The 13,167-nt window shown below is 50.2% G+C and overlaps 1 protein-coding gene across 8 annotated transcripts in view; it reads right to left on the reverse strand.

Moving 5' to 3' along the window:
- The window catches only part of PDGFA (platelet derived growth factor subunit A), a 36,753-nt gene extending 24,768 nt beyond the window's left edge, over window positions 1–11,985 (reverse strand). For 2 of the 8 annotated variants that reach the window (XM_064390650.1, XM_064390648.1), the window contains exons 1-4: window positions 10,918–11,985; window positions 9,679–9,775; window positions 2,327–2,431; window positions 64–251 (exon numbers count right to left, since the gene is read on the reverse strand). In XM_064390650.1, coding sequence (XP_064246720.1) covers window positions 64–251; window positions 2,327–2,431; window positions 9,679–9,775; window positions 10,918–10,980 — 453 coding nt within the window. In that variant the 5' untranslated portion in view covers window positions 10,981–11,985. The remainder of the gene's footprint in view (window positions 1–63; window positions 252–2,326; window positions 2,432–9,678; window positions 9,776–10,917) is intronic. The other 6 variants (XR_010348215.1, XR_010348217.1, XM_064390649.1 and 3 more) reach the window with 6 other exon arrangements.
- Between the last annotated feature and the right edge of the window lie 1,182 nt (window positions 11,986–13,167).

Below are 13,167 nucleotides of genomic sequence, written 5' to 3' on the forward strand. Positions count from 1 at the left end.
TGGGTGACAGGGGCACAGGGGCAAATTTCCAGGCTGAAGGGGAGCCAGGCAGGCCCTGCTCACCTTGACACTCCTGTGGTGTATCCGGGAGGGCTGGCACTTGACGCTGCTGGTGTTGCAGCAGCCGGTGCAGCGCTTCACCTCCACGCAGGGCGGCCATATCAGGAAGTTGGCCGAGGTGGGGTCGATCTGGCTCCGAGGTATCTCGTAGATCACCGTCCGCGTCTTGCACACCGCCGGGATGGCCTCCTCTGCGGGCACAGCACAGTCACAGCCAGGGTGAGCAGCTGCTCCCGCCCCACAGCACCCACGTGGGGACAGTGCTCCCAGTCCCCACGGTCACTGGCAAGCCAGCGCTGAGCGCTGTGTGCCTGCAGCTGAGCTGTGGCGTTACTCTGGGGACAAGCTTGACTCGCTCCCAAAGCCCAGCCCTAAAATGAGGGTTTCCAGTGGCCTGGCTCCCAACACAGCTTGGAGCACATACCATGAGATAAGGCAATCCTGGCTCTGGAAGTGACAGCAAGCCAGGAGCTCCTCCACATTCACTGACCCCCTAGTACAGAGTGACTGTGACTCCTCACAGTGACTGTGCAACAGCAGCTGTTGCTTTCCAGCACTGGGGTCACCACTGCAAACAAATACCACCACACAAACATGCAGCACCTGGCAAACACTGCCTCAGGAGTTAAATTGATGATTCTGATTCTCTGTATCATACCCAATTTGCACAACTGGGAAACAACCTGCACTAGCTTGAAACTTTCAGGACTTGGGTTTCCACTTCCAGAACTTTAACATCCCCACATCAGGCAGTCTGGTTCATCCACCATTCCAAAGGGCAACTGCCATTTTTTCTGCAATCAAAGCTTTTTCCATGGTGGGTTTTATTTAATTTGTAATTTCTTGAATGATGCAAAACCACCAGAGCAGCATGATGGAAAAACCTGCAGTTAAACCAATATCCTGGGGGGCTCAGGTAAGGTGAGCTTGTTTAGGATTATAAAGAGTGGCTCTGTATTACAGTGTGATGCTGCCATGATCCAAACTATGTATCATCATCAACCTAGGGACTGTTTAAAAAGTCAAGCTGATATTTCAAAACAGTAAAACAGTCCAGAAAAAAATAGCAATTTCAGGGACAAGTTGTTTGCTGATAAGTTCTCCAAAGACAGCTGGGATTTATTTTTTTTTTGCCTTACAGTGGAAGCCTGTGATAGCTTTGGGTTAGATGTGTCAGGGAACTGGAACACTGCCTGCACTTCTTCACTTAGTTCTTCAGCACAAGAAGCTCAGGCCTAGCCTGTGCCTGCAACATGGAAATCTAGGCTTGGTTTTGAAAGATGCATTTCAATAGACTAAATAGAATGAAAATCCTTACTGTCAGCCCGCAGTGCCATGAACTCAAGAAAATTAACAGATGCAATACTGCAAGAGATCTGGCAACTCCTACAAGTTATTGAGCACACCCAGTTCCCAGTGCCTCTGGCGGGGAGGCATCCAGCACCTTGCAGGGTGAGGTGCCAACGTCGCCGGCTGCTTCAGCACCGCTGCTCTCCCCAGGCAGCCAAAGTGCCTGCCAACTCACACTGCAAATCCCTGCTGACAGCAAGCTGGGCTCTCTCTGCCTGTCACCACAGCTCCAAGGACAAACACACTGATTTACCCACCAGGGATAGCACCATGGATGTTTTCCACAGGCCAGCGGAATGGTGGAACACTCACACCTAATCAGATGAACAAGCACTACACATAAATCCTATCTGTGCATCCCTTTTTTAATTTATATTTGGGCTTTTTTGCATCCTCATCATCATGAATAAGTATAAAAGCCCCTGTAAACATGCCTGGTGCCCTACACTGTGACGGAAATCAATGCCCCAGCGTTTCCATCAATGGCTTTTAATTTTTGGGATAAACTGTATTTTTCTTGTGAATAAAGAGTCAAGCTGTTTCCTTTTGTGGAGCTTCTGTACTGAAAACTCTACCAACTGTTGATGTTTTTTAAAGCACACTGCTGTAGTTTTTCCCCACACTATGAATTATACATTGAATATCACAGCATTTTCTAACCAAGGTCTAGCTTTCCAACATGCTGCAACAAGAAAGTGAATGTAAAGAATTTGTGCATGTCTGTCTCCTATGGACATCCTCCAGAAGACAGCTTCTCAGGCAATGGCTCGTTTTGTGCAAAAAGAAAAGCAGAAGCTAGAAATGGCCCTTTTTTTCCTTTGTGCATGTCACATTTTTCCAGTGAAATGTCCTGCTTGGCTGACCAAAGGCACCCCCTCTGCTTTCACTCCCAAAGTACAAATAGCTTGTTTCTTACCAATGCTTCTTTTTCTGCGAATGGGCACAGGACGGTTCTCTTGCACATGTTTAGCAGAATGAACACTGTAAGATCTCAAGTTTGTTTCTGAAACATCATCATATCCTAAAACAGGAAACAAAATGTTAAACTTTAGGTATGTTATGTGCACCAGTGTCTCTACAGTGTTGTTCCACAGGTACAAATCTGTGCTGTTCATAGACACAAGACCAAATCCTGCTACAATCAGTCTAATGTAACCCCTGTTAATGCAACTGCAAGGGCATAAGGCAGGGAATAAAGACACAGACATTGAATGTATGTATAAGCATACACAATTTAATTCCAATATCCATTTTACTGAAAGCCCCCAGAAACACTGCGCACACTGTGGCACAGAACCATATCTAAATTAAAACAGTTGCATTTTTATGTGAAAGGCATAATACAGCTTTTCTTACTGGAAAGGTGTAGAAATAGGAACAATAATCCTGCATGTGAAATGTTTCTTACAAATATTTTGAAGTTCTGGTATGAGGCAACAGTAGAAAATATGGTATTAGACCAAACAGCAACAATGCTGCCTCTGTAAATTTTCTGTTGCTTGGTTTTCAGGACAGTACTAGGGCAGAATCAAAAGCAAAAAGTAACTATCATGGGTTTCCTTTTAGCCTCTCTGTTGCAGAACAAATCCCCTGTGAAGTATCCTAACCTTTGGAGGGGCATTTGAAGCTACTGCAAACTCTGGGACCGCATCCAGGCTTGTCTTGTTCCCTAAATAAGCCTACCACATGGGTTAAAGGGCCATGAGAAAAAGCCAAGATGGAAAACTTGGCATTTCATTTATCATAAAAAAACAACAAAATAACTGCTCCAACTATTTGGGTTTGTTAAGTGAAGCAGTTCAGGTCGTGTCCCATGCCGTGGGGTCTGAAAACCACAAGCACAGTCTGCAAACAGAGGATGAGGAAGAAGGAACCAAAGAGAGAACTGCACACAGACCCCAGGACACCCAAACTAAGGGGTTTAGCACTCTGCTGCTTGGAGTGTCCTCTGGAACATCACTGCAGAGTTTCAAGGTTTCACTGCTGGCTCCTAAGAAAACTGTGACATGCTCTAAAAAAATGCAAAAGGGCATTACACAGCACTCAATTATCCTCTCTGCAAGCTACCAACACCCTACACTCCCATCTTCTGCACTGCCACACTCCCTGCTTCCAGTTTGTTCTGTACACACAGCTGTCTGTCTCTGGAACTTGTTTTAATCTCAGCTTTATTAGTAACACACATCATAAGGCTCTGCTCCACAAAACAACCAACTCCTTTTCTCCTCCCTCCAAGAAATTGTGCCCTAAGGAAAACGCAGCTTGTGAAATCACCTGTACAGCCAGGTGAGACAGGAAGACAGCAGGATCTTCAGCACCTCAGAAAGAGTTCTGCATCCCAGGGTTTATCATTACTTCTTGGAAAATACTATTGTAAGTAGCTAAGATGAAATAAAATCAGAGGTCCAAGAGGTAGTGCCAGGATCACCCACTGGTCCTGCCTATTCTCCTTATCAGCTGAACAGATCCTTGTATGAAATTAGCCATTAGTCTCAGTTTATCCAAATAAATTGGCTCCTAGTTCCTATCTATGGTACTTGTTTCCCCTAGATTTTGATGGGAAATTTTGGAACCTGACTAATTAGCTGGTATTGGGCCTTATTTGCAGTCCCAGTCCAGTAATGTAACACAGCAGTGACTAAAGGGTATTATTTCTGCTTTTATTGCACCCCATACTCCAGAAAACTCATCAGTGGTATAAATAAAATGGCTTGCCAGAGATCCCACAGGAAGTTTGCAGCTGAGCTGGGGAGTGGAGCCAGGTCTCCCACATCCCATTCCAATGGCACCAGGCCATCCACCTGATCCCAAATGGTGTTATGCAAAATGAGGATCCGTTCTGATGTGCCTCCAGCCCTCTTCTGTTTCCTAGCACTCAGCCACCCAACACCTTAATACTGACCTCCTTTTTGGCAGCTTCAAGTTGTCACAACCTCTCCCTCAATTTGAGGCAATGAAGTGATACTTGAAAGCAGCATGAATTCTGCTCAGCCTGAGATCCAAGCTCAGCTCGGAGCAAGAAGCATGTCCGTGCACAAGCAAACAGTGTTTAAAAGGAGATTAAACACAAAAGTAATGCCTCTAATCCCAACTGCTTGGTGGGCACGGGCATCAGGCTGGAAAGGGAAGCTGGCAGGGCTGCCAGCACCACAGCAGGGCTGGGCCATGGCTCCTAATCCCACACTCAGCAATGCTGGCACAGCTCCCTCCTAGCATGAAGGATCCCTTGCTGCCTCCTTTAAAGAAGCTGGGAAGAACCAAAGGACTGGTATGATCAGCTAACCAGGGTGTTAAGTCATGTGCTTACACATAACTGCTCGACTCAGCTGCAATTAGCCTTTTCCCATCACCATGTTTATAAAGCAAAATGACAAGTCAAGGAGATGTGTTGCTTATAAGATGATTTCTAAGGTGAAGAAGGCCTCTGGCTTACACTGTACCTCACTGTCTCACTAGATATCTTAAGCATGTACAGCAGTTCCTAAGTTCATGTCTCTCTGAGAGGGTTACAAAAAGAGATCTACACAGCTAGCTCAGCAGAACAAGCTCCAGTCAAACCTCAATGTGTTATCTAACACAAATTGTATTATTTCTACCAACACATCATCCAACTTTGGTTTAATAAACAGAATCATGGGGCATGGCTGGAGCCAGAAGGCACTACAATGCCAAAGGCACTAAAGTGTCCCCCCTGATTCCCACAGGCTTTTGGAAGGAATTCCATTTCCCAGTGGAATCAATGGGAAAATCAATGCACTTCAAGCAATGTTGAAGTCAACAGGAGTCTTGCCCAAGCAGGAATGAAAAATCACCAAGACAGCTTTGAAACTCACACTTGGCTCTGAATGTGTGGCCAGAAGACTTCCTTTCATTTCATTAAAACCATGATGCTACATTAAAGAAGGGTGATACTTAAATTTGTATCAGTTTTTCCCTCAATGTACTGAGTTGCAGGGTGAGGATAAACTCTTAGCAAAGGAAACGTAACTTTATGGGTGCTTAGCACCTCACAAAATGAGGCTTAGAGCAGAAAGCCTAGAAATGGGTGGTTCTTAGTTTAGAACTCAAACACTGCTCATCACCAAGTGAAGATGGAGAATGCTGCACAGAGCCAGATTAGTGTAGCTTTCTTTTCGCGTTTTAATAATAAAAAAAAAGTTTTCATGGCAGCCAATCAAGAAATTTCTCTGTAATCTTTTATGTACTGACAACATAACAATGATGGGTATAAAAACTCTTGCAATTAGCCTTGGTCAATCCATTAGTGTAGCTGAAATTGTTCTTTTTTGTCCGATTGGCAATTTTCCACTGGGTCATGGAATATAAATCACAGAGTTCCTGTGACATTCTGCCAATACATGATTACTCTTCTCACTCAAGAAGCATGTGGAAAGCATCCTAAGTTTACTGCTATTTTCTATTTATCAATTTATACTTTTGAATTTCCATCTTCTCACCAAACTATTTCATGTGAGGTACAACCCCCAGTACATCCAGTCTTAATGCAAACCCTTCTAGATTTCACTTTGATGCACATCCAGAAAGTTCAGATCCAAAACTTCTAGTACCAACAGCAGCAGTTTAGGAAATTCTTATCATCTCATTTTTTTTCAGGAATTCAATGTAAGGCACAATAAGCTGAAATGCTCTGTCTCAAAATCAGTCCTAGAGCCAGAAAGCCCACAGCATCATCAGTCTGTTTTTCTGATCTTCTTTTTGGCTGATGCAAAATTTGCCCTTCTGACATCCAGCTGCAGAGATAGATGTCATTAAGTTTTCAACTTTGATCCGTTAAAGGAAATATAAGTAGCAGCTTGCAACCTGTTTTGTTTAGGTTGGTTTTTTTTTTCCCTTACCTAGGTGTGATCAACCAACCATAAAGAAGGAGGAAGATTCCCTCATCTGTCTCATGAAAAACACAGGCCACACATGGAAGATGCCTCTCATGAAGTGTAAGAGGTGCAAGAGAAGCCAAAACACTGCACTGTAACATCCTTCATTGAGTACCACACCAGAACCCACAAAGCCAACAACCCATTTTCCAAAAGGTTGAGCTCTGCAGCAGCCTAACACTTTTTCCATGGAAGTATACAGTTAATTTAGAACGTTTCTCCACTTAACAAAAGCTGCTCTGCTAGTTCTTAATCACAGGCCGTTAAATTCACATGGCCTAAGGTGACCCTGGTGGGTGCCCTTAACCCGTGCAAAGAGGCACACTCAGCCCTGCCTCTCCCCATGCAGGCAGATGACTTGGGGAAAATCTGTTCCCAGCGGGAGGCAAACATAATAGGTGATGAAATGAACTCTACCTCCCACAGGACAGATGGGAGAGGTGAAGCACGAGGAGAGAAACCACGCTGCTGAGCCAGAGAGAGCTCCACAAGCAGAGCAGAGGAAATGCCCCCGTTTTGGGGATTTAGTCTGCTCGTAGTAAAACTGTACTCTGCACACTAGAGCTGCCTACTTCCTGGGACTGTGCATGCTTTCTCCTTTAAACAGGGTCAGACTCTGCTCTCCTTCATGCCAAGGCAATTCTGTCACTGCCTCTGGATCCCAACGCAGCAAATTAATACAAGACCCTGTTTCCTGACAGGAACAGAGAATTTTCATGCTGCCTTTACCCTCTGAGTTGGACATGCAGCACTGGGCTCTGACAAACTGGCCTGGATTTTCTTTTTTGAATACAATGATAAGCTCCATGTTGGGTAGTGTTTTTCTTTAAGTAATATGCCAGATGGTCTGGGGGTGTGGTTTCTAATTTTATGAAGGGGGTTATCAGTCATCTCAGCGCCACAATATAGAGACCAAATCTGTCAGAATAGAAGAAAAACCTGCCCACTCTGACTTACAAAACTTACTTTTCCAATTAAAAATATACATTTTGCATTGCAGGAGAGAAAATGACTGCTCTTCCTTCATTTTCCACAGATTCCGCCTTGTTACTCAGGAATATCAGACATTTTCTTCATGCATGCCTGATCCTGCAAACTCTTAGCCTACAAGATCATTCTTAATTCTCAAGTCCACCCACTGAGTTTAAACAGGGCTACTCACATGCAGAAGGACTGGCAATACCATGCACTAAAATGAGGGAGAGAATAATCACTGGAGTGATTTTGTTCTGAGCCCCAGTTGAAAATGAGTACATGCTATAAAAGAGAAATATACCTACTGTACAAGCCCTCACTGAACTGGCTGTTCCCTAAAGGCAATTGCAGCCCTAAGGAAATACATTTCAGAAATATCATCTTACCAGGGACAACGAGAAAACATTTGATTTGCTAACTCAGGCTAATACTAAATATAGTAAACAGGCCTGATCCTGTTTACTGAGGAAAGCACAGCAATTTCAATACTCGATTAGTCACTCTGATAAGCCTTTAGTAAGAATTGCTCACGACAGTAAAGTCTGCAGGACTGTGCCCAGGAAAAGCAAATGTGGGTAGTAAAGACGGGTTACTCCAAGAGAACCCAACCATGAGTAGCTCAGAGCACAGCTTAGCACACAGGCAAAAGCAGCACTCACATAAGCAAGAACCGGGTGAAAGGCTGGATATTTTGGTTTTATTTTTTAATATTGTTTGAGTTCATGTCTTAAGGAATTAGTGTTTCACAGGGAGATAGTAAAATATTTATGTCTCCTGTTTCTCTAACGGTTTCTAAACTGACAAATTGCAAGAAAACAGCAAAATGAAATGGGTAAACTTGTGGCTGATCTTCTCCATTTTTGGTCTTGCATCCTCCAGTTAATATTTGCCATGAGGTAAATAATTATTTTCTGAAATAAATTTCTCTGCTACATTTACCCATTTATTCAACTCCTGCTGTTGCCCCACTTGTCTGCCTGATTCACTTGCAAACGTGAACTTTTGCTCTCCTTCTAAGTGGTATTTAAAAATGAAGCATGTGCATGTTACACTGAGGTATTTGAAAAAATAATGTATTCTGGTAGCTACAGAACCCTGACTCAAAGGCAGGAGCAGTATGAACTATTTTAAAATGCTAGCACTCAGATCCAGCCCTTCTGCAACAGCAGCCAATTCCACCAAGTTCACTGGGAAAAAGATTTTAGCAGTAGTGCACTTGTCTGGTCCAAAACAGCCTTCAGTGAGAAAATATGAACTGCATACCCCTTCCCAGTTGTGAAAGTTTCTTTAATTGTGGTGATAAACAACAGTGATGAAGGACTGCTCTCCAAAAATACTAAACCAATGCCAATCTGGTAATTACTAATTAGCCTCTATGGTAAAGTGTTGTGCAAGACAGAAATACTCCCATTTTCAGTGTAATGGGAAAACATTTGGTCTCTAATCACAGGAAAATTGAAAGCTATGACTGTAAAATACATTCCTAGTGCATTCCTGCTCATTAATAGAGCACTGTACAAAAAGAAGAGAGTTAAACTCTAGAAGGATCCCGCAACTGAATGAAGGTGATTGAACCTGGCACAGACTTTACAAAAATACACAGCATATGGTTTAAAAGGAGATGGCCCAGTACCAATGCAAGCAAGAACTCATTCATTTTTCTCCGTGTTTGTGCTTCAGCAAGATGCAGGCTTCCCCTGGGCACATCAAAGGTGCCGGGTTTATTCTCGCTCTCTACTGAGAGAAGAAATCACCAGGAACAAAGTGCATCAAGTGAAACCAAATGATAAGGAACCCAGCAATACCATGCTTCTAGATCTGATTTACTGCTGAAACGATCTGTTAAACTGCACGTTCTCACTACACCCATTTGCATGCCTAATGATGCAGAAAATAACCCTGCACTATTTTCTTTTGAAAAAAAAAATAAAGTGTATTTTTGAGGGTAAGCTTCATATGCAGGTTTCTGTTTAAAATCAGTGCGGACCGTTTATTTTCCTTTTCATAAAGCCCAGCACTTGAAGAGACATTACTTCATTCATAAATATTGTTTCAAATATTTTAAATACCTCTAGGACAGTAGTTTAAAGATAACACAGTAATGCAAGACCAACAACAAACCTTACGGCAATTCTTCTCCGCTGCGAGACGGAGAGAGCTCTGAAAACACGGGGGGTCACAAGGTCCCCCTCCACCCTGAACCCCACGAAGTTTTAATCCCCGATCGGCCCCTTGGCCGCCGCCTCCCTGTGGCACGCATCCCAGGGCCGCCCGGCTCTCGGGGCCGGTCCCCGCACGGGTGTCGCGGGCGAGGCGTGCGGGGAGCGCGGGGCGTGCGGGGCCTCCCCCCGGGGCGGCGGCGGCCGACGGCGCGGAAGGAAGGAGGACGGGACTAATTTACCTACGGAGTCAATCTCCAGGAGGCGCTGCAAGTCGCGGATGCTGTGGATCTCGCTGTGCGCCAGCCGCTCGATGAGCTCCTGCGGGATCTCGGCCTCCTTCAAAGACACACACACCGCGGGTCACCGCGCAGTCCCGCCCGCAGCGCCGGGCATCCGGCGCGCCGCGCCTCTGGGCTCGCTGGGGAGGGTGCGGGGTGTTTGCGAGACATGTGGGGATGAAGCAGGGGGGAAATCCACGCACACATCCCCCCAAAAGCGCTCCGCGGGGCGCCGGAGCGCTCCCGCCGCCCCCGCCTGCGCGCCCGCGGGGGCTGCGCGCCGCCCGCCCGACTGCGCCACGGCTCAGCGGGGCGGCAGCTCCGCACGGCCCCGCCTGGCAGCCTGTGCCCGGCAGCGCCGAGCCCCGAGCCCGCGGGGCGGCTGGAGCCCACCCCGGGCAGCGGCTGCCGAAGTTCGCCCGGGCGGGCGCCAAGCCCCCCGCGGGCGCGGGCTCCCCCGAGCCGGGCAGGAGGAGGAGGAGGAGAGCCGCGTCCCACGGGGCGCCGCCATCCTACCAGCGCCCACGTCGCTGCTGCCAGTGCCAAGCAGAGCGGGTCCCGGGAAAAGTTACAGCCGCTGTGCAGCGCCGAGCACCGCGCTCGCCCCGACCGGGACCACCTGTAGCAGCCCCGGGACGCGGCTCCGCGCCCCCTCCGTCCCCTGCGGGCAGGCGGCCGGGAGAGCTCCCGACTGCTCCGGGGGACGTTCCCAAACCGGGGAGCGGCGTTTTGGGGCGCGGGGAGATTCACCCAAGTTCTGCCCGCGGCACTAGCGGTGCCCGCGGCCGCGGTGTGCAGCGCTGGGCGCCGCGGGGGCGGCCCGGCTCCGCGCACCCTCGGCTTCCGCACAGCCGCAGCCCGCTGGCACCCGCGGGGCGTGGATATTTTATCGTATACTTATTATATATATAATATATATTATATACGTATTAATTCTTAAGGGCGGCCAGCAGCCCGGGCGCGGAATGCACGGTCATTCCCCTTCGCTTCTGCCATGCATGAAATGGCAACTTGCTCCCGGGCTCGGCCGCACAGGGCCCGGGGCAGGGCAGCGCTCCCGGCGGGGCCGGGGCGCGGGGATGCACGCGGAGCCCAGGTGGGCAGCCCGCTCCCTCCCCGCTGCCCTCCGCCGCCGCTCGCCCCGACCCCCGGCTCGGCGTGCCCCGGGGACCGGCAGCGCAGGAAGCCGTTCTCACCTACCTCGGAGAAGGTAAAGGACAGGTACCCAAAACCTATCAGCAAAACGCAAGCCCAGGTCCTCATCGCGGTCTAGTGCACTTTAGACACGGAGGGAAGGCAACGCTGATGGAGAGGGGCTGCAGGCCGGCTCCTGCCGCGCAGGAATTCAGTACCATCCCTCAGGGGAAAGGCAGCGGGGTGGCTCGGGGGTCCTCCGCATCCAGGGTGGGTCGGGGCTGCCCGGGGCGGCGGTGGCTTAATGACGGCGCGGCCGCTGTTTGTACGTTCCCCTCGCTACGGGAGCGTGGCTGCTCTCCCTTCTGCCGCTCTCGCTCGCTCCTCTTGGCTCTTAGGACTAGACCAGCCGGTACTTCTGCATATTTGCTTAGATCAGACCAAAGTGAAACCCAAGGAGTCGATCCGGAGCGCAGCCGAAACGCCCATCACCTGTCTGGGGCGGCTGCCCCCCTCGCGCGGGCGGCGCTGGGGCCGCCTCCCCCCGCCGCGGCCGCCGCTCCGCGCCGCGCCGGGACCGCGGGGCTGCGCTCTCCGCCGAGGGCCGGCCCCCCCCGCCGTGCCTGCCCTCCACCCGGCCCCTCCGCCGAGAGGGGAAAAATCAAAAATCTTTATTGATAAGGAGAGAAATGTTTCTCTTTGCCGAGAATGGTCCCGCTTCCCTCCCCGGCTGGGGCGAGGTCAAAAATAATAATTAATTAGGAATAATAGCAGGGACAAATCGGAGCGGTATTGCAGGATCTCGCGGGCTGCCTTGGTGCAGTTCCTGCTCCACTTTGCACGGGAGAAAAAGACAGAAGGAGGAGGAGGAAGGAGGGGAAAAAATATATATATATGCAAGAAGGTTTAAATCCCAAGGGGATCGGAGACGAACTGCAACTCCAGGCAGAGGGAGGCTCGGGGCTCGCTCCGGAGCGGTGGCCGGTCTGGAGCGTGGCCCCGGCGAGGAGCAGCATATACCGCTCCCGCCCTGCCGTGCGCCGCCCCCGCCCCTCCTCCCGGGTACTCCCGGCACCAGACCCACCAACAACAAGTCGTGGGGGTGCCGGCAGCTGCGGCGCCTGCTCCGGGGCCAGGGGCTCTGCCCACTGAGAGGGGAAAACAAGGAGCCGGCGGCGGGCAGGGGTCGGGGGGAGCGGGGCAGCCCCCGCCGCCGGCCCTCTGCGGCACCGGGCGCAGGGGCGGGCGCTGCTGCGCAGCAGCCGCCGTGGAACCTGGCGGGCTCGGCCGTGTGCTGTGCCTTTACATAAGGCAGAGCGGATCGCCATGGCCACGGCGCGATCGTGTGTGCGTGTGTGTGTGCTTTCTTATCGCTGTTATTCTGTTTTAGCGGGGGGGGGGCCCTTGGCTTTTGCAGAAGGGGAGGGGCAGAGCGGCGGAGGGTTGTGGTGTGCGGGTTTTAACGTTGCTGTTGCAGCGCAGCCTTCATTGCGAAGGACAGCACACACGCACAGCCGTAAGGAATACAAAAGCACCCCCAAACTGCACGAGAGGCAGCGGGGGCGGTGCGGACGGGGGGCAGCGGAGCCCTCCGCCCTGCGGCACCCGGCTGCGGCATGCGCGGGCGCGGGGCTCCCCGCCGCGGCCGCGGGCACGCCGCGCCCCGGGGCTCCGCCGCAGCCGGACCCAGCCTTCGCAACTGCTCCGGCTCCCCGCAACTGCTCCGCTCCCCTGCAATTGCCCCAGACCCCCGCCCTGGACCCCCGCAACTGCCCCGGCCCCGCATCCCGCACCGACCCTCCGCAAGCGCAGCCGGCCCCGCAGCCCGTCCCGAGCCCCGCAGCCGGCCCCGAGCCGGCCCCGCCGCTCCGCGGGGCAGCTCGCGTTCCCTTCGCATCCTCCCTCCTCGCCGCCCCGGAGAGAAATTGCCCCCGTTCTCCCGGCGCGGATTGGCACTAGGTGCCTGCTGCACCCTGACATCTCCCTGAACTCATTGTGATTTAAATAACAGCCCTTTCTCATCTAAACAAAGGTTCTTAATAGCAGATGCAAAGAATTCAGCTCATCTGAAAATCCAATAGCATTTAAGTGGATTAACTGCAATAACACAACTGAGGAGTGATACTATCCTTCATGGAAGACAATAGACTGTAAATGCACAGCCAGAGAGACTTATCCTTTCATCTCTGAATTTCCTTCAGCATTTCAAAAGCGAATGCTTTCTAGAAGCCCTGAAGGGGTTTGCACGCTACTGGCTTGGACATGCTTCTAGGAAACAACCTGTGCTTTAATGGGCACTTTGCAATTGCATAGAAG

Source organism: Passer domesticus, chromosome 15, assembly GCF_036417665.1.
Source record: "Passer domesticus isolate bPasDom1 chromosome 15, bPasDom1.hap1, whole genome shotgun sequence".
Lineage (NCBI taxonomy): Eukaryota > Metazoa > Chordata > Aves > Passeriformes > Passeridae > Passer > Passer domesticus.